The 21,641-nt window shown below is 38.2% G+C and overlaps 1 protein-coding gene across 2 annotated transcripts in view; it reads left to right on the top strand.

The window, feature by feature from the left end:
• SLC44A5 (solute carrier family 44 member 5) overlaps positions 1–14,425 on the top strand; it is a 125,709-nt gene extending 111,284 nt beyond the window's left edge. The window contains exons 21-22 of one of the 2 annotated variants that reach the window (XM_042464170.1): positions 1,804–1,888; positions 11,615–14,425. In XM_042464170.1, the coding sequence (XP_042320104.1) occupies positions 1,804–1,888; positions 11,615–11,721 (192 nt within the window). In that variant the 3' untranslated portion in view covers positions 11,722–14,425. Of the gene's footprint in view, positions 1–1,803; positions 1,889–5,573; positions 8,237–11,614 lie in introns of those variants that run through there. The other variant, XM_042464169.1, reaches the window with a different exon arrangement.
• The last annotated feature ends 7,216 nt before the right edge of the window (positions 14,426–21,641 follow it).

Here is a 21,641-nt window from a genome sequence, read left to right as displayed (position 1 = left end):
AATTGTTTTTTTAAAGGTCTTTCTTTCTTCCTTTTTTCTATTTTAATGGGGAGGGGAACAAAAGCTAGGATTTATGTACCAGGGAGAGAAAAAGAGAAAAGAAAACAAAAGGAACAACTCCAAAAGGCGACAAAAACCTTTCTCTTCCCGGCAGGCCTTCCCCGATTGATAATGTCCAGAACCAATTGAATCCCCCTCCTTTTATTATTTTTCTTATTTCTGATTTGTTTTTTTAACTTTGATGTATTGTTATGTACTTTTTAAACATTTTTTACTGTTTAATTTTATAGTTGGGAGAGAGGGTTGGGTCGGGGTCTTGTGGGGCTTGTTGTTTTTATTGTTGTATATTGTATTCACTTTGCTGTTACCCGCCTCAATCCTCAAAGTGGAAGAGGTGGGATATAAATAAATATTTATTATTTTATTATTATTATCAATAGGAATATAGTTTAAAGTTAGTCTCTATACAATAAGAGGAAATGGGATCCAATAATGAACCTAATCCACAGGTGAGCGTTCAGGGCATCTCAGACTTATCTCTGGTTGGACACTTATAGACTTCAGGTTTGGCTACCTCCCTCATGGAGACAGCATTACTGAATAAAAGCTGGTCTTGTGAGGACAGGGAGTGGCAGCTGATGGTCTCTCCTTCATACACATTTCTGGTTCCTTTTCATTCTCCTTTCCTCTTTCTGGCCTGAGACTCTGTCGTCTTTCCAGTCTTCCACTCAAGACTGTCCCCTCTCATTCTCACTAAATCCTTAGTTTCTGACAGCAGTTTCTAAGACCTGAAAGAGCTGTGCTGTGTTCTAGGCACAGGGGGATATATCTGTATATATGAAAGGGCCCTCTTAGTGATACTTGTGTTTATGTGGTGTGTTCTGCCAGTGACAACACTGATAATAAGCTTGATATCACTCACCCCAGTATCTCTGCCAGAGGATTTTGCACTAATGTTGTTTAACGCTGTTGCTGCTTTATAGCAACAATACAAGCAACTCTATCACTTTTTGTCATTCAAAGCATAGTGTCAAAATTGCATGTTACTTTAACAGTGTAGCAGCTATGTATTTAATTAATTTTTTACTCATAAGTAAGTACAGAGGTCTCAACCCAAATCAGGGCCCTGGTGTGAGCAATGGGGAGCACTGTAGTTGTTCACTCACTGCTGCAGTGAGTGCTGCTGCAGCCTCAGTCCAGATTAGGTAATCCAGTGCAATTTACAGTGGCTCAAACTTTTATTTGTTTGATCAGTTGACTTTAGGGCAGATCAAGACCCCAATGCCAGGCAAAGGACTGAAGGATCTCTGATCTTCCACATCAGGTCCCAGTTGTTGTTGGGTCTGACACAAAGAAGAGGGGAAATTCCAAGAACGCACAGTATAGAATAACAGGGATGATAATAGGGAGGGATTCTGTGAGTGGTGACGGAGAATGTAAGGTGAGACTACAGTGATCATAAAGAGATCTTGAGATAGACATTCCATTATTCTGTGTGGATTTTATCTTGGTTCTGCCTATTCAGAAAAGATTTGCAATAGTGCTAAAAGTGCTCACACTTGCTTTCTGCTGAATCTAAAGAAGCACTACGTAGCTGTAAGCTTTCTGTGTTTAAACTAAGGAATACTTCATTTCAGCCTTTCCAACTCAGTGATCTCCAGAGGCATTGGACTACAACTTCCACCATCTCTGTCTAGGGATAATGGGATCTGTAGTGCAATACATTTGGGAAGCACCAGTTTGGGGAAGGGCTGCTTTATGTAATGTTGGTCTAATCAACGTTTATTTTCCTCCCCTTTTCAGACTGTCATTATAGGTTCTTACCTAGTTGCACATGGATTCTTCAGTGTCTATGCAATGTGTGTTGACACACTTTTCCTCTGCTTTTGTAAGTAATCACGTCTTTGTTTACTTTCCTTTGGATAGCACTTAAATAATGGGCCATTCTGTTAAATGGTCCTAATGAAAGTTATGAGATATGAAGAAGCAAACTGTTACTTCTCTTCTTGTGCATTTTGCTCCATTGTAGTCTTCACTGCACAAGAGAATATGAAGTATATCTGCATCAGATATGACTTCATTAGTTCAGCAAGTGAAATGTAACTGATGCTCACTGGAACAGCTGGCTTGTTTGGAATAACTGCTCTGTAGTAATTACTAACAGGTTGCTTCTGGGTGCTTTGTAGCTTCTTCTTGTCCAGTGACATTTCACTTAGATGAATGCTATGTATAATTGCTAATAACACATAATTACCATTTTATTAGCCACAGCAACGTTGAATGAGCTTAAAATGTTTTATTTTCCACAAGTATATTCCCCTTTCAGAAGGATGAAGGGATTATTAATACAAAGGCCTGAACCTGGTTGTTAGTCTCAAATACATCTGATCCCAGTCACTCAGTTGAATGTAAAGTGTTGGCTTACCAAATTGCCATTGATACAATGAATCTTCAACTGATACTAATTTATTTATTTTTTTATTTATGTATTTTATTTATATAATGCCTTTCTCATAAACTAGAATCAAGGTGGGTCACAAAAGATACTTTTTAAAAAGTACAGTTTTTAAAACATAATTAAAAAGCATTGATATAATAAGTTAAAAATATAAAATCATTAAAATCATACAAAAGCAAATATCCCAATAAGAAGCCTCCCTGGGTAAATTACATATTAAAAGCCTGCTTGAAAAGAAAAGGTTTTGCCTGCTGGCAAAAAGAGAGAAGGGACGGGGGCCAGCCTAGCCTCCCATAGAAAGGAGTTCCAGAGGGTGGAAGCAGCTACTGAGACGGCTCACTCTCATTTCATCACTAAGCAGACCTGTGATGGTGGCAGGACCAAGAGAATGACTTCTCTAGGGAGATACAGATTTTATAATATTCTGGACCTAAACTGTATAGGGCTTTATAGGTGGATATCAGCACTTTGAATAGTGCCTGGAAACGAACTGGCAACCAGCGAAGTTATTTTAACAAGGGAGTTACATGCTCCTTATAACTAGCTTCCATCACCATTCTGGCCACAGCATTCAGGACTTGCTGAAGTTTCCAAAGGCAACCCCACAGCCAGGTCTGACATCCCAAGGAACAGGCACAACTGGCACATCAGCTTTAATTGTGCAGATATGCTCTTGGCCACTGCTGAAACCTGGATATCTAGGCTTAGTGTTGAATCCAGGAGAACACCTAAGCTGCAATCTTCACCAGGAGCACCTCTGTCTTGTCTGGATTAAGTTTCAGTTGGTTTGCCCTCATCCAGTCCAACAGACATTGGTTCAGTATCAAGACAGCTTCCATGGAATCAGATAGGAAGGAGAGGTAGAGCTGGGTGTCATCAGGTTACTGGTGATACCACTTCCCAGTGACCTCTTCCAGTGGTTTTATGTAAGTGTTAAATAAATGGGGAACAAAATAGAGCCTTGAAGGATCTCACAGGCCAATAGACAGGACATCAAACAGGAGTACCTCAGCACCTTCTGAGCTTCTGCCTCCAAGAAGGACTGGAAACCACTGCATAACAGTACCCCTGAGTCCCATCCCACAAAGAAGCCCCAGAAGGATAACATGGTATCAAAAGCCACTGAGAGGTCCAGCAGAACTAACAAGGGCACACTACCCCTGTCCAGTTCCCTGTGTAGGTCAGCCACGAAGGCAACCAAAATTGTCTCCATACCATAGCTGGGCTTGAAGCCAGGTTGAAATGGATCTAGATTATCCATCTCCCAGTGTCTTTGTCCAACATTGAGACCACTACACCATGCTGTGTCTCTGAATAGTACACTATTAATGTGCTGCTTTAAAAGTTACTTTTTAATAAAAACTCTTTAAAATGACCTGGTCCACACAAATGATTCCCTCCCCCCCCATACAATGATACCAGTTTTATTTCACTAAAGGAGTTCAGTTGTGCCCTCATTACCCCAAAAGTAACATTTTACAGGTTATGCCATTACTTGTACTATTACCTAGTGTTCTATCTTTTATATGTCCTAATCAGCAAATTTAATCAGAGTGCACCATGGATTACTTTAAGAGTGTACTTTCTGTGCCAAGACTTTTTAGCATGGGAATATGTGATGCCAACATAAAAGAAAGTGCCGTTAAGAACATCCAAAGTGCTGTTTTCCATTACCACCGTTGATGTAGTCACACAGACATCAAGAATTCACAATATTGTCTGAACATCAACAAAAACACCCCTCACTTTTTCCAATTAGCCTTTAATTGTCATTTAATTTTCATTTTTCATCAAGATTAGTTTCCAGTAGCTATTCCCCTCCAACTTGATAGCCTTGGCCAAAGTGAGCAAAGGATCATCTTCAGGCATCTGTAGTTTGCAATTTATTATCTAAAAGCTAAAAGTAGTTGTCAGTCTTTATCTCAAAGCTGATTGTGGTGGCTATGTTTAAAGCAGGGTGGCTTTTTCTTCCATTTTTGTGGAAATGATCTTGTGAATGCTCCAACAATTGTGGTCTACGGTCTCCATTTTTAAGTGGCTAGATTAGGAGGTGATCAATTACAGTCTTGATATGTATTCTTAATACTGACTGATCATGACAGAATGGACAGAGAAAGCTGATCTACATTGAATTCCAATTCTTAATTCATTGTCAAGGATTGTGTGGACTGGCTGGTTTTTTCCCCCTCTTCAGAACCAGTTTGTTACCATTGTTTATGTTTTAGAAATCAGGTTCAAACATGGGACCATTTTCAACTTTTGTAACTAAGAAGGAATTGAGGCATTTTTACAAACTGGTGTAATGGTGGCTAGTGTTTATGGGAGTTGTAATCCAAGACACAGGGAAGGGCACCAGATCTGAGGCAGGCTGCTTTCATGTATATATGGCCCTTATGTCCCTGAGCAATACTTCCATATATCAGCACAGTCTGACCTCTTGTGGCAAAAATAAAAATTCAATCAAGAAACAGAAATAGTAAAGCTCACTTTCATAGAGCATAGAGTACTCATCCTAGAAAATAGTGTATTCATAATTCCTCCATAGACACTGCAATCAAGACTCTTGAAGTACTTCATGGAGAACATGTGCTGAGAGTTTTAATATTAAGTACAAGATGGTTTTTGTGTGCCTTCAAGTCATGGTGATCCTAAGGCAAACCTATCATGGGGTTCTCTTGGCAAGATTAGTTCAGAGAGAGTTTGCCATTGCCTTCCACTGAGGCTGAGAGAAAATGATTTACCCAAGGTCACCCAGTGGGTTTACAAAGCCAAACAAGAATTCATACTTTGATTTCCAGAGTCCTAGTCCAACACTCAAACCATTACAGCATGCTGGCTCTCATAATCACCTTTTACTGGTTGCCCATGCGGAAGCAAGAATAACAACATGTCTCAACAGCGACTTTGATGTGAACTACTTTGTATTGATAAGAAATGGTGGAGAGTGGTGTTTTTGTGGCACCCTGCAATGACACAGCACTAAAATTCTGCTCTGTTGTAACAAGATTTCTAATGTTGACTCTTTTCCTCTCTCTGGCTGTCTCTTTTGTTTTGATTTGTGTTTGGCTGCATGACTGCTTGCTGCTTTGGTTCCTATTGACTGCTTCATATTCAGGTGAAGACTTGGAAAGAAATGATGGATCTACAGCGAAACCCTACTACATGTCAGCCAGTCTACACCGAATTTTGGGCAAGAAGGAACTGAGTCCTAAAAAGTTAATGGGCTAATACTCAAAAGAAATTGTAAAAATGGCAACAGTGTCAGTTTTAAGGGGGAAAAATAATTAAGCAACACACCTTAAATTTAGACAAAGGATGTTTTAAAATTGCAAATGATGCTTGTGATAAATGAATTATTTGTATTTGCTTTGTACTATCTAAAAGCGAACTGACAGGCAACATTAAAAATAAGTCTTTTTAACAGCTGTGAAACAAGGCCACATCATAGTTTTATAGAGTGCCTATGGACAAGTATAAATGTGAAGCTTTTTTTAATCTTTAGCTCTTAGTGTTTTAATAACTTTTCTAACTTGAGATTTTGCTGTTTTACATGACGGCCATTTTGATAACTTTTTTTATAGGTGTGTATTTGTAAAGGATATTCAGGCAATTTTTGAAAGCACTACAGTGTATCCTAATTAGCCATAAACAGATCAAGACTACAGATAACCAGCAGGTGGTCCTAAATTTGTAATTATGGTGCTATGGCTGTATTTTTACTGTACATGCTGGTTGACAGCTATTTAAACTGTGATTAAAATGTATTAATGGTTCCCTATGAAGAAGGGCACAGTGCTATGTCGGTTGCCTCCACTACCAATACTGTATGCTAAGAGAAAAGATTAGTACCATACTGATTCATCTCAAAGGAGGGATAATGAAAGAGTACAGATAGTTTAAATTGCTTAGAACAGAGGCATATTATTAACAATAAACCTTTTAAGAAGTATATCTGGGTAGGGAAGAAAATTGCTGGTCAAGCAGTAGCCTCTGTTTCCATCTAATGCTATATGGACTCTATGGTCTAACTTCAGAATGTTATTAGCGGGCCTATGCTATATAAAAATTTAGCTTTAGCTCTATGCAGAGAATCAAATGCAACTTAGTATTGATCTATTTCCCCTCCCCCAAGTATGCACACACACATCATGGAAGAAGGCCTTTTGGACTTTACAAACCAAGTTTTGACACTTCTTGGATGTTTTTTCTCTTGCTCAGTTTTGGAGCTTTCTCAAACATTGCTGCTTTAGACATGGAGAAAAAAAGAATGAAATATGTGAGGGCTGAAGTTGCCTTTGAGGCTCTCTTGCACTATTCATGTAAACATCTGATCATTTTTCATGCACATGAGGAAAAGCAGAGAGACATATGCAATATGAATGAGCATTCTGGCCAATTACCCATTGAAACAAGAACTGCTTCTGAGTCCCCTGTAAGAAAACACCCAGTGACTAAATATCAAATGTCAGAGCTCTGAATAACAAAGCAGAACACTGTCTTGAAACAGATCCATGCACAAATACAGTTTTTTATTATTTAAATATTCAGAATTAAAAGTAGGATGCATTGTATTATAATCATCATTTCTGAAAGATAAAGGAACATGGGGAAAAGAGGGGGAGTGCTAACTGTAGGCTAGAGCTAACATTGCATCCACACATGCCATCAGGATTCTCTTCCACTCTTTTTTGTTGTTGTTGTTTAATTTTTATTTTATAACCAGTTATTTACAAATATTACATCTAGTGCATCAGGATTCAGATTTATATAAATAATCCTCCTGTAGATATAACTCAGTTATTATAATTGTCATATATGAATTCCAATACCTTGTCTTATTTGTATAAGCCTTCATAAGAAGCTAAAAAAGCAAAAAACAAAACAAAACATATATTCATTGACTCACTGTTAAATACTTTCCGTATTTATACAATCAAACAATGCTAAACATTCACTAAATAACATCTTCCCAATCTTTTTCCCATTTTGACATATCTTTTTTATTTAATAAAGCTGTTAGTCCATCTCGTTCTTTCATTTCAAACAGTTTGTTCCTCCAATCTTCTATATGGGGTGTCAGTGAAAGTTTCCAGTTTTTGGCCACAGTCATTCTGGCTGTGGATATCAAGTATAGTACTATCTTCCAACGCTTCTTTTCATCTACTGGATTCATAAATGAGGTCATATTTAGAAGAAACATTTCTGGTTTCATATCAAAGTCAATTTTTAACATCAATTTAATTTCCGAATAGATCTTGGACCAGAAAGTTTTTATCATAGGGCAGTGCCACAACATGTGCAAGTATGTACCCATGTCCTTTTGGCATCTCCAACAGAGGCTGTTTTCTAAATTGTATGTTTTCTCTAATGCACAGGATGTGTATTACCATCTATTTGCTACTTTAAAATAATTTTCTTTTAATACTTGTGTAGGAAAACCTACTCCAGAAAGTTTCCCAGCCTTCCAGAGTAAGTTTTAAGGATGCAAGAATGGAGAGCCTTTTGCAAGTAATGTGTAAAGCTCTGCCCACATAGATCCATTGGACTACTTCTGGAAGACAACTGCCCCATGTCAAAGCATGCCCCACTACCATTTAGTAGTTCAGTGAGGGCAAAGAGTATGCAGGGAGGATTCAGCTGAAATATCAGATTAGAAGACAGATGTGGCTCTTCTGGATCTCAAGAAAATAGATTTGTCTGTTCTTTTCATAGAATCATAGAGTTGAAAGAGACCACAAGGGCCATCCAGTCCACCCCCTGCCATGCAGGAAATCTTAATCAAAGCATCCCTGACAGATGGCCATCCAGCCTCTGTTTAAAGACCTCCAAGGAAGGAGATTCCACTACACTCCAAGGGAGTTTGTTCCACTGTCAAACAGCCCTTATTGTCAGGAAGTTCCTCCTAATGTTGAGGTGGAATTTCTTTTCCTGTAGCTTGCATCCACTGTTCCAGGTCCTGTTCTCTGGAGCAGCAGAAAACAAACTTACTCCCTCATCAATATGACATCCCTTCACATATTTAAACAGGGTTATAATATCACCTCTTAACCTTCTCTTCTCCAAGCTAAACATCCCCAGCTTCCTAAGCCGTTCCTCATAGGACATGCTTTCCAGATCCTTCACCATTTTAGTCGCCCTCCTTTGGACATGCTCCAGTTTGTCAACATCCTTTTTGCATTATGGGGCCCAGAACTGGACACAGTATTCCAGGTGGGGCTTGACCAGAGCAGAATAGAGTGGGACTATTATTTCCCTTGATAGAGACACTATACTTCTATTGATGCAGTCTAAAATTGCATTGGTCTTTTTAGCTGCCACATCGCACTGTTGACTCAACTTGTGGTCTACTTGGACTCCTAGATCCCTTTCTCTTGGCTACAGATCCATACGCTTCCCTGCCAGTTGAGGGTGTGTTTCAGTACTGGGAAGCTGCCTTATGAAGTAGCAGTCAGCCATAGATTGCTGTTGGAGAGAGATGAAATCCCCCACTACCTAATATTTGCCAGTGAGAGTAACCTGCTAGATGCTAGTTTGTGGAAGGATCATAAATACATGGGGAAACACTGGAATAGTCCAATACTCACAAATCTATTCTCTTTGATCATGAGTGCTTGTTGTTGGAAGCTGGGTAAGAAAACAGTCTTATGAAAAATGTGCTCCTTCATCATATTCATAACCATAACGTTAGAGTTTGCTTTGTGTCATCTTCCTTGGCTTAGTCAGAACATTAAATTAATTTCAGGCTTCAGCTAAACTGCAAACAGATAATCCCAGTTGTTATTCTGTTTCTGAATTATGAGGGTCTTTTGCGATTAGAACTGTATACTACAGTATATAAAATGCAGTATTATTATGGTTTTATTCAGTCAGTCAGTCCACTGGTCCTTCAGAGGTAAGACTGGGATTACTGTTGCTTGCCATGAACATTTGTGTGTAAAACATGAAATATAAAGGCTTGCTTTTTCTGCAAGTACATCCCAAACCTCAGAGTTTTTATACTGTAGCCTTCTCAGATTCATGCAGATGAGCAGTCTGAACTCTACATAGCAGTTTCTTTTAAGTAGTACAAAATAGCATTGTCTTTTGCTGGATCTGACCCCTTCAAAAGGGACAGGTACAAATACTGCTTTTCAGTTACATTTATTAGAGTTAGCAGACAATCTGAACATTTCAGTTACTTAAAAAAAACAAAACCCTTGTTTTTAAGCTTTCTTGGAATTTTAAATATGTTTGGCTGAAAGTCATTTTATGAGATAAGTGAGACTTCCAGCTGAAGAAATCTGGGGTTGAAGTTCTTGTTAATATTATTATACAGAGGATTTAAGAACAGTTACAACTCTGAAATGAAACTTTGACTATGCAATCAGTTAAACACATACTTCAAGGAATAATACAACTTTTCACTATATGAATCTCTCCCTAGGATTGGATCATGACTTGTGTTCAGTAGTGTGCTCTTCTTCCATTGAAGTTAACTTTTTTTTGTTTTTCCTATTTATTCTATTCCCTGAATTCTTCCCCCCCCCCCTCCATCCTCTAAATAAGTAGTCCTGAAGAGTTGACAGATTTGCCAGAATAGCATGGTGGGAGATAGTCTTATTGCTACTGGAGAGAGAAGAATGGCTGGAAATCGTATTCCCATCTCTTTTCCCAGTTGTAGCTTCTGGTGGAAACAGGTTGCTTCTGCAAATAGAAAAGGCCCTTCCATTTGAATGAGCAGAACTGTGGATCCAACTAATGTGCAGACAGAGTAGAAACACAGAAATGCAAACAATTGATGAAAAGAATCCTCCTCACATCAGAAATAGACAGAGTCATTTATGTGCTATAGACACCATCTGTTGCTGTTACATTCAAACTGTGTGACAGCCAAATTACATTGTCCCACATTCAGCTGCAGTTACAAGCAATTTGTTATGCATAGTAGCTAGCGGTCCTGGAAGCAGATGTGCATTGCCATCCAAAGACACATGCAGCCACATCATCAGAAGAGCTCAGTTGGGTATTACTTTGCAAAAGGGGAAGGACTACACTGCTACAATGTGCAGTGAGGATGCACATATTTATGCACATGCATCTCACAGGAATAGAATTAAATTCAATACCAAGAGCAAATGGAAATCTTCCTGCCTACTCCTCTTGCCTGACACTCTCTGCATGCTCAAAAGTTTTCTGGAGGTTTGCAGGACTCTCTAGAACAGAAGGAGGGGAATGGAGGAGAAGGCAGGAACTCCTTTTGTGCAAGTCTGTGTGATGTTGGCTTTAGCACACTGTTGGCCTCTGAACGAATCCTTTCTTTCCCTCTTTTGGAAACAAATAGAATACAGTAATTTGAATCATGCAGTTTAGCCCAGCAATATGTGTGCAGGATTGAGTTTGCCAAAGTTGTTCCAGTAACATATCCCCATGTATGACACTATTGTTGTCAATACAGTTACCATATATTTGCAAAAATGACTCTGGTCAATGTGAAGGGTGATACCTAATGTCTTTGAAGGGAACAATTTAGAGCCATCTTGTTAAATACGAAAACTGTGAAAATGCAAAGCAATAGCACTGAAATTTGGTGGCGGTCCATTCAACCAAAATATAGCTGTTAAATTGTTGCAAAAATCTGACAGACAAAATTCCTGAATATCTTTCTCAGCAATGAATTAACATTAATTAATGTGCAAACTTCAGTAATAATTTATTTTTGAAATACAGATACTTTTGGACTTGATTGGTGTGTTTCTTAATGCTCGGCCAAATCCTGCTGTTTATTATAATGTCAGTTGTATGCATAACATGCTTTAACATAAAGCTTGATTGAAAAATATAATGCACTTCCTCGCTTTAGAGAAGTAGAGTAACGGACGAATCATTTCGTGATGAGATGATAAATTTTAAATAGGCTTTGATCCTGCACTCGTTGTAGTCAATGACAAGGCAAATGTCCTTGATTGAACTGGCGCAGTGTCTGGTCCATGTAATGTTAAAGGGCTGATTATATTATTGCACCAGTGTTTACAGTAGAAATAAATGCCAAAACATCCAGTATTTAATACATACTGTACTGATGCTTTTGCTGTTGTGCACAAAAGGGCCAGCAGGTGGAAGTATTGCTTTCATATTGCATTGGTTTGATTGCATGTTTTCTACCATTCCTCCTCCTAGTGGAAGATTTAGAAAGTCAGGATGGCTCTTCTGCAAGACCTTATTACATGAGTAAATCTCTGCTGAAGATCCTGAACAAAAAGAACATGCAAATCAAGGGACAATAGAAAATGCCCACTGTCCTATCCACACAGTCACATTTGGTTTTGGTGCATTGTTTCTTCAGTACGTTCGGGGTTTTTTTATGCATGTTTTATACCAAAGCGATTGTACGTGTGAAGCCATCCAAGTCTATAGTGACATTAATATTTGAATTCCAACAACAACAACTGAATGGAACAAACAAACAAACAGAAAAACCATGGGAGCATTTTTTTATAAATATACTGAGATTTTCCCTCTCTTTTTTCCCCATTTTGCCTTTAATTCTTGTGGCTTAGATGTTTTGGGGTGAAAGATTTTAAAGTGTTGGCTGCTTTTTAAAATATAAATATATATATATATGAAAAGATGTGAAATGTTCTACTGTTTCAGATTATCCTCTAAGTGAGTGAACAGTTTTTTTATTTAAAAAAATAACAAAGAATGTGAAAATTTCTCTAGAAACAAAGTTCGTAAATACGCTTTTTCAGTATAAATGGTCATAGAATATATAAATGTCTATAGATTGCATTTAATGTCTTGTCAGTTTCCTGGCTTGTCTGGTTGTGTGCTCCATGACAAAGTGCCTTACTGGCTATTGATATGAAGTTAACTTGCTTGTGTTTTGAAATTTACAAGCACCATTTGAGCCACAAACCTGCCATTATTTGACATGATAACATTCTCAGCTTACTTGAAATTTATAGAGGCAAAACTGGTTATTTGCTGCTCTGCAAAATATTTGCAGCTTCTATATTTTCCAACAGAAAGCAGCGAAAAATGGCATTCTCCAGAGCAGGACTGTGCAAAGCAGTGGTTGGGCTACAGCTCCTATCAGCCCTAGCCAATGTGGCCACTGGCAAGGACTGCTGGGAACTGCAGTCCAGCAACTTCTTTGGGATTTTTCTGCCCCTGTTGGCCCTTCATTTCAACAGGTAATGCAGTCTGCATCTATGAGAGATATGCAAAATGGTGGTGCAATGGTGCTGCCTTCTTTTTTCACATCTTTTTCCTTTAATGTCCACAGACTAGAAGTAGGGTTGCCAGCTTTTCCACCATTCATTGTCATGGTGGAACAGTGGTTTGTTCTGTTAGTTCCAGAAAAGCTTTGCTTACGGGTTTCTGAACATCAAGTGGCTGTTAAAGTTCCAACAACAAAACTCCGTTATAAGCTTGGCAACCCACTGTTGAGCTGCCACATGAACTTTCAGAAATATTGCTTCTTTCTGGCCTTGTAAATGTTTGCCGAGTACTTATGTTTCTGTTGCTACAGGTGGCAAACACCATGCTGTAGTTTCAGGAATGAATGTTATATTATCAATGCCAATTAAGCCCTTTTAGTTTTAGTTCCCAAGCGCAAGTGGTCTTGTGTCCCTTTGGGAATGGAAATGCCTTTTCCTGCATCACTCTCATTGTAACCAGAATTAACAACAACACTTAGGCTGCATCCACACTGCAAGATTAATCCACTTTGACACCACTTTAACTGCCATGGCTCAATGCTATGGAAATCTGGGAATTTTAGAATTTTGGTGACACAACTAAGTAAAATTCCCAGAATTCCATAGCACTGAACCATGGCAGTTAATGTGCTGTTGAACTGGATTATTTCTGCAGTGCAGATGCAGCCCTAGTCAGTAATACATCAATCCATACGTAAGCCCCACTGATTCAGTGGGTCTACTTTAGTCAGAAGTATTTTATGCCTTTGGGAGAGTGTGGGCAGCATTGCCTGCAATTGTAAAATTCTTTCTCCAAATTAGCTTCCAGTGATAGCCCAATAATATGTGGGGTGATATGAGGTTTGTTTTCAGAGCTGCAGCCTTACACTCCAGTCCTGAACACATTTATTTGGTTGTAAATTACAGCTGATTTCAGTGGTACTTATTTCCAAGTAAGTATTTCTTTAACTTTAAGTTAAGATTAAGCCCAGCCTTGCTTAAGATCAAATCAATGTTCCTTGTTATTCACTAGAACTACAGTTTAATTTTTTACAGCTACCATCTACCTTCCTTGCACCTTCATATGCTGGTTAGCTGGTCAGAGGAGATGGTGTCATTCGTTTGTGTTAAGTTTTATGTGACTAAGCCCTTGCTTCTTAAATTAGGAAAAAAATGGGAACAAGGAGATGCATACAACACTAGTGTAAAATATTTATTGCTTTGTAAGCCCTTGTAAAATGGATGCTTCATTTTTAAGACTCTTCTTAAAATAAGATTTTATTTTATAAAAGGATGTTTAATTTTCTAACTTTTGATACTGATTATTGCTTCCCTTGTAAAATGTTGGTAATTTGCACTTCACGGTAATAAAAATAAAAACATAATGGAGTCTTCAGTTTTTGAGATGTGTAACTAATGGTACTAATAGTGATCATTAATGGTGTCTGTTCCTTTGTTTTGTTTTGCTTCTTTTTTTTTAAAGGTCCATCAGCATTTTAAATATGTATTCATAAATTGCATGGTGGCAAAAGAAAGACCTTGTCGGTTTCCCCTATGATCACGTTTTTAATTTAGGCTGTCTGGTTTGGTGGGGAAGGAGTGGGTTGTGTCCAAACCAAATTAATGTGAGCACACAGCTGTCTGGGCTCTAAAACCTGTTTTTGCTTCTGCTGTGCAGAAATGTTAGGATCATATTGTTGAAAATATCTTTTTAGAACTAAAATGTTTAATATTTAACACAATTTGTTGTTACTTATTGTTTTACAACTCTTGGGGTTTCTTCTAATAAAAGATTTCGATAAAAAAGGATGTCTCTATTTTTTAGATTCCTCTTTATGTGGGACTTATATTCTCAAGAGTATTTGGGTTGCATTACTTCCATACAGACCCCCTTTTCCATCATCTTATTGAAGCACAGAATCCATTGGATTGATAAATCAAATGTCAAAAAAACCCCAGAGCTTGGAAATGTTCGCTTCCACACACATACTCTCAGTATTCTCAGAGCCAGTGTGGATAGTGTTCATGCTGGTTAGAGGATTTGGGGAGTTGCAGTTCCAAGTGTTACAAAAACTATCCCTCCATCAAAGTACTGTGGTTGAAGTAATAAACACCAGGGATTGAGCAACTTGTAGCCCTAGGACTATATAAGGCCTTCAGCTGTCAGTCTAATTTGAAAAGCTCCCTGCAAATAGGCAATTTCAATCTCTGCAGGAACCATCTGTCTTCTGCAGGAACATCTTTCTGGATAAAATGGAGCAATAGTGGGTGGGCAAAGAGGAAAATAAGATGGATGAATTTAGGACCTTTTGGCTCTAGCGATTATCTACAACCATCTTCAGCTTTGCTAGCGGTTTGCACAAGGAAATGTAGCCTGTGACTGAAATGACACTACATACTGGCAAAAGAACAATGCATTAGAAGAAGGCAAAAGGGATGTTCCTCTTAGTTTTTCATTTGTTTTTCAGGGGTTTTTTAAGTGTTGGTAAAGCATTCCCCACTCCCTTCCCAGTCTTGACAGCCAAGTTGGGAAGCAAGATTTCGTTCATCCAGGAGTTTCAGTTTTGGTCTTCCTAGGAGCCAAAGGTGATGTGACCTGGAAACAGCCTGATGAGATGTATGGGATTACTCAGCACATCTATGTGTACATTATGTGGTGTATACAAACAGCAGCAGCAGCAGGCTGTTTCAACATCACACTTCCAAGTGAGTTTATTATTTTTTTTAATGGCAAGTTATGTTGTGATGAAGCATATCCTGCCTCACACTTTTCTCAGATGCCAGCAAAATGGGCCTTTAAAATCCCACCACTTGGCATCAATATGTGACATGGTGGCAGAGACATTCTCACTCAGGTCCAGGAGCCTATGGTGATTATTTCCTTATCTGATCCCACTGCTGCCACCAATATGTGACGGCTTGGCAACTACCTCACCACCTTCCACCACTATCTAAAGTGTCCTAAATAATAGAAGGTCTTTTTGCCTTTGTTAGCATTTTACTTATATTTGGTAGTGTGGGTGATGTTGTCTGTAAGCACAATTCATGCAACTACTTGTTGAAACGAAGGAACAAATTTGATTTACAAGCAAGGTTGAATACAGTATCTTTCTTGTAGGATGTTATTCAAGCCTGCTAGGATGTATAACTTGTTTCAGTAGTTACAAAGTTTAGCACTTTCTTTCTCTTGACTTTATAAAATTCCCTTATAGACTCAGCTCCCACAGAAACTTTATCTAGCCTCTGTATCTCTTAACCTGTATCTCTCTCTCTCTATTTATATCTGCTCCTGGGAGCTGCCCCCACCTTTTCTAGCATCCCTCCCTTTGGCTGTTCTCAACATCTTAAACTACTTGTGTTCTCCATATATGTCTAAGGGAAAGATACTTAGGCATTTGGTGGGTTTGCAGTATAACATATGTTTTACAAATTGGCCTTTCTGTTGGTGCAAGATCCCACAAAAAGGATCCAGTGTTGAATTATTATTGCAATCACATAGAACTTATTCCATGAAAGAGAATGGAAATGTCAGCATTACTGTTGGTACAGAATGAGTCTTCCTTATCCAACATGTTTGGGACCAAAAATGTTTTGGATTTTGGATTTTTTCAGATTTTGGAAGATTTGCATGTAGGTTATGAGATCTCTTGGAGATGAGACACAAATCTAAATATGAAATTAATTCATGTTTTATATACACCTTATACACATAGCCTGAACATAATTTTACACACAATATTTTAATAACTTTATGCATGAAGTTTGTTTACACTGAACCATCAGTTAACCCTTATGGATAGTTTTGGATGTTGTAGGTTTATGGAATTTGGAATTCCAGATAAAAAAGAGTCAGCCTATATGGAGAATTACTCCACCAGATCACCTTTCAAATAGTTTCCCTCATCACAAACCTAATATAACAGTGAAGCCTGAATAGTTAGGAGCATATTCCCTGGCAGTAGTGCAAAGTTTGTGCAAACTTAGCTACTACCTCTTTCACTTCCCAGGCAGTGCCTTTGGACTAAGCAGCTGCCAGTCCCTACTCATCAGAAGTAGTTTATTTCAGTATTATCACATTTCTGTGAAAGATGTGAAACCTCTTTTTCCCCCCAGCACCAAACACCACTAAAAATAAGCCAAGGGTAATAGCTCAAAGAAAAACTTGATAAAGGAACTAGATACCATTTGAAAATTTTAGCAATACCCTTATTCAAAAGCCCTGCACTTCTTTAAAGAAGAAATACTAAAATGATTTCACTGACCTACAGATCATTTAAAGTCATGTTTAAAGGGCAACAGCAGATGAATTTGAGATCCTTCCTAAAGGTATTGCCACAATATGGACTTTGGAAATAGTTTTATTCTGTAAAAGATAAAAGAATCGTGTAAAAAAAGTGCATTACTATCTAAAAACTAGTTGTGTATTTATGGAAGTGCAGAGACCATCTGCTTGTTCTGAAAAACACCTGGAATACTTCTAAGCACAGTAATGTTAATAATCACTGAACAACATATGATATATATTTACCACACAATATAATCCATCACCTTTACATTCAAATAATGTACCATCTCTGCCTAAAGCCAAGAAAAAAAAAGCATTTATAATCTAAATGTTCAGGTAAAGGGTTGCTGAGAGTCCATGGCCTTTAATGTTCACCCCATATGTACAGAGTTGTTTTTAATTAAATCTGGATTTCTTCAAGTACTTCAGCATTTTCTTGTGTCACGTGCAGCCTCCCCGAATGGTCTGCAGTTATTGATTATTGTGTCGCTGCTCATTCACAAGACATAACTTATTGCAAACCTGCTTTCTTTCTCCTCTTTAAGGCCTGCTCATAAACAGACTTTCTGTGATTGATGTGTTTTATGTATCACATAGTTTTCTTAACTTTCATATTACATTTAAATCTACCATTGGCCGCAAGCCATAGATATCTTAATCCACCTCCAGATGAATTTTAAAACCAGGGCTCATGCTCAGCCTCTCTCTCTCTCTCTCTCTCTCTCTCTCTCTTTGTGTATCACAAATGTCCTGGAATGGTCACTAAATCTGGTGTCATGTTCTTGAAACCATGAGTTCTCTTTTTTGAACACAGGTCACACTAATTATCCCTCACCCCTTAAATGTGGCCAATAGGTGTTGACTTGCTTAACTGTTACTTGCTTGACAATGGAGGCATCTTCTGATTCTACAGACTGATTGTGCTGACCCACAACTCAAACTGTCATCTTTGAAACACAACCCTTTCCGTTTCTCCTGTATATGTCAAAGGGAGCTACTGTATTCACCTCATTAGAAACAGTAACTATATCCCATTACACTAAGAGACTTTTCACCATAAAGCATAATTATTCATAACTGATGACTTGTAATAACGTCATCCAGAACAATGCAGCAGAGCATGCTTTTGTTGCTGCTTTGCAGTAGAGAAGTGTTCTTTGATGGTGTGTGTGTGTGGATGCGCCTTTCCTCCACAGCTGACAGGTTGCTTTTGGGAGACATGCAAAAGGGAAGAATTGTTTTATGTGCTGGGCTACAACGTTGTTCCTGCTTGCCATCACTTTCTGCACAATCTGACCAAGTCAATTTCCTGCCTCAGATCAATTTTCATGTAATTGTATCCCACAGTCCCATTGCTTTTGGCCTGGCTAGGCTGGGTTTGGGTAGGGGGAAACATTTTCATCTGCTGCCTGAAACTTCTGCATTTTTCATATTGCCCATTTTTGAAAATGGAGAGAGAAAGAAGGGGAGGAAGAAAGATCTGCCCAATAGTTTACCGTACACCCCCAAAAGTACATTATTCCATATCCTTAATTCTGTGCAATTAAACCATAAGAAAGATGAATGCTGGCCTGCCTAGAAAACAGAATTACAATGCAGGAGAATGCCGAAAGCATTTTCAGCTGTCTCTGGCTTTCCAATTCAATTTTATTCAATACTGCCATGCTTGGGGTACACTATGATGACTAATGCACTCTTGTAAGTATCTAGAGTCTAGACAAAACTCCCAACCCACAAGAACTTTTCTTATCCCACCTCACCACCTGTAATGGCTGGCATCACAGTAAGTGATAAAGGCACAGGTCCAGCTCACACCTGTGTAACTCATCTTTTTGGTTGTTGCAAAAGTTGGAATTTTCTGCAGACCACGCAATGGTCAAAACTCTCTGTTTGACTGCAGCAGCATCCTCCCAACACAATAATTTACTGGTTGATAGACAGTAAACAGCAGTGGAGAAGTGTCCAGCTGTGTTCCTATAGCTGAATGCACAGCAAGGAACTCATTTCTAGTATCTCAAGAGGAGTCCCAGAGAAAGTCAGTCACTATGCACAGTGGTTAAATGCCTGTACTGCAGCCACTCACTCACAAACCACAAGGTTGCGAGTTCAATCCCAGCCAAGGGGGCCCAAGCTTGACTCAGGCTTGCATCCTTCTGAGGTTGCTAAAATGAGTACCCAGATTGTTAGGGGCAATTAGCTTACACTTTGTAAACCACTTAGGGAGTGTTTAAGTGCACTGATATGCGGTATAGAAATGTACTTGCTATTGCTATGCGTCCAGACATATGAACATAAGACACTTTTCTACCCACATGAACTCATCCTCCACCCTCTACCAGCCAATAAATGCCCATGAAGGGCTGCCCCAGCTTAAAAAGGAGCTTGCAGGGGAGGGGAAGGCATGTCATTGTTCTGCCTGGTGGGATTTTAAAATACCTCTCCTGATTCAGGATCTTGGCCACTGATTTTAAACAAACAAACAAATAAACAACTTGATTTATATACCACTTCATACTGAACTAAGAGTGTCTAAGTGTTTTAAGCATTTGAAGGAGATGAACAACCTTAAGAAAGTGACAACCAACTACTTCATGCTCTTCCAGGTGGCTGCTCTTAGAGGGGACATTTAACCCAGAAGCAGAATCCTTGTTTTATACACGGACAGTCCTGGTTCTCATCCTTGTTCACTGCTATAGTATCCCTCTCAGCCCAGCATTCTATACTTTGACTTGCAACCCATCTACAGCAGTCCTTCCCCTTTTAGTGACAATATGCAATACTGGACTAAATGAGTATTTTCGACTTACTTGTCCCACTCAGCTACAAGACTCCCTGGGTTGCCTTGAGCAAGTCTCCCTCTATCCTACATTCTAGAATACACCAAAAGACTATTGTGAAGATGCAGGAAAGAATCATGACTGCAATAACTGAAAGGACCAAAATCTGATAAATTGATCAGCAGTCTGAATCTGTATATGGCAGTTTTGCATCTTTAACTTACAGAAATAGCTGGCTGCCTAAAATGTAAATCTCAATCACCAATTATAACCACATAGATGCATATTTGCAAACCTGGAATAATGCATTAAATATCAACAAATGTTGCTATGAATGGTGCAGTATCCTAGATACGTTTTCCCAGGATAAAAGAGGGAACACACCACAGTTTCATGCAATAACTGTGCATCAAGATATTCCACTGAACTTAAAGAAACATTCCAGTATGCCTGTTCTATGCAGAATGGGGACACCCATTCAACCACACTCTATTATTATTATTATTATTATTATTATTATTATTATTATTATTATTATTTATATAGTGCTGTAGATTTAATAACTGGTGACAGCTGCCATGTTGTGGATCAGTTTTGCCCTCAAGGAGGAATAATTCTGATGAAATCAGTGGCCACCAGGAAATTAATGTTTTGTTTTCTAGCCGTGTGAAACCCAATTTGATTTTATGATTTGCCTTTGCTGTATTAAATCTTAAGACAATATCTTGACATAGTAGATTCAACTGAACTGAAATCCAAAATTTAGCTTTGCAAATATTCATAGTGCAAATAATACAATCATCTAAGTGCAATACTGTTGTACATTTAGTATAGGTTTAGTATCTCTTGTATGGAATTCATTAATCCACAATGCTCCAGAATACAAAACTTTTTATGGGGGGTTGACAGTGTGTTTTCTGATGGTTCAGTGTACACAAACTTTGTTTCATGCATAAAACTATTTAAAATATCATGTATAAAAGTACCTTCTGGCTATGTCTATAAGGTATATACAAAACAAATGAATTTTGTGATTAGATATGGTTCCCATCCCCAAGATACCCCATTATGCATATATAAATATTCCAAAATAAAAAACATCCAAAATACTTCTGGTCCTAAGCATTTCAGATAAGGGAGACCCAACCTGTAATGATGACCTGGACTTGTGCTGTATTTTACAGATCTAGACATTATCATCCCAGTTCAGGATTTATTAACAAAGTTTTATTGGATTTTAGCTGTAATAAAATATCACTGGTTCTTCTTAGAGACTGAAAAGTTCTCTGGATATTATAATTACAACACAACGCACAGTATATTATTGTAGCACAGGAACAGGGAGTATATATGTTTTTGAATCCATATCTTGAACTTTTTAATATAGATATATATTTTCAATAACACAGATACAAAGAAGAGAAACAGATGTACTAATCAAAAATATTGTCACTGGGGATGGCTCATTGATTATACACAACCTGTTTTCTGGAAATGTAACATTGAAGACTACAAAGGATTTTTTTTTTTAGGTCTACACAAGCACAATAAATAACTATAATAAAAAAGGTATTTCACAAAGCCCCAACTTTATTTCTCAGGAGTTTAAATGATGCAATATGCCAAGGCTTTTTTGTGGTCTCCAAGGGGCCTGGAGAAGGTCATGGTTTCTTAGGGACTATATGTTGTCAATCCTGGATTTATTTACATTGTCCTTAAAAAAATAAAATTTGTTCTTAATTTTTAACAAGAATGGCACTGAGATGGTGGGATTTGTGTATCTGATATAAAAGAGTTATGCTTCCACTGCAGATGTACACTCTAAAATTATCTTGCAGCATGCAGTTGTCTTTTAAGACCCAGATGTAAGCTCTTTTAGTTTTCCAAGTTAGAATAAACATACGTTGAGTGGTTGAAAAGCTGTGCAACACGGTCTACACTTG

Source organism: Sceloporus undulatus, chromosome 4 (genome assembly GCF_019175285.1).
Source record: "Sceloporus undulatus isolate JIND9_A2432 ecotype Alabama chromosome 4, SceUnd_v1.1, whole genome shotgun sequence".
In the NCBI taxonomy this organism is placed as follows: Eukaryota; Metazoa; Chordata; class Lepidosauria; order Squamata; family Phrynosomatidae; genus Sceloporus; species Sceloporus undulatus.
Note: the sequence above shows the minus strand (reverse complement) of the source record. Positions and strands in the feature narration are given on the sequence as shown.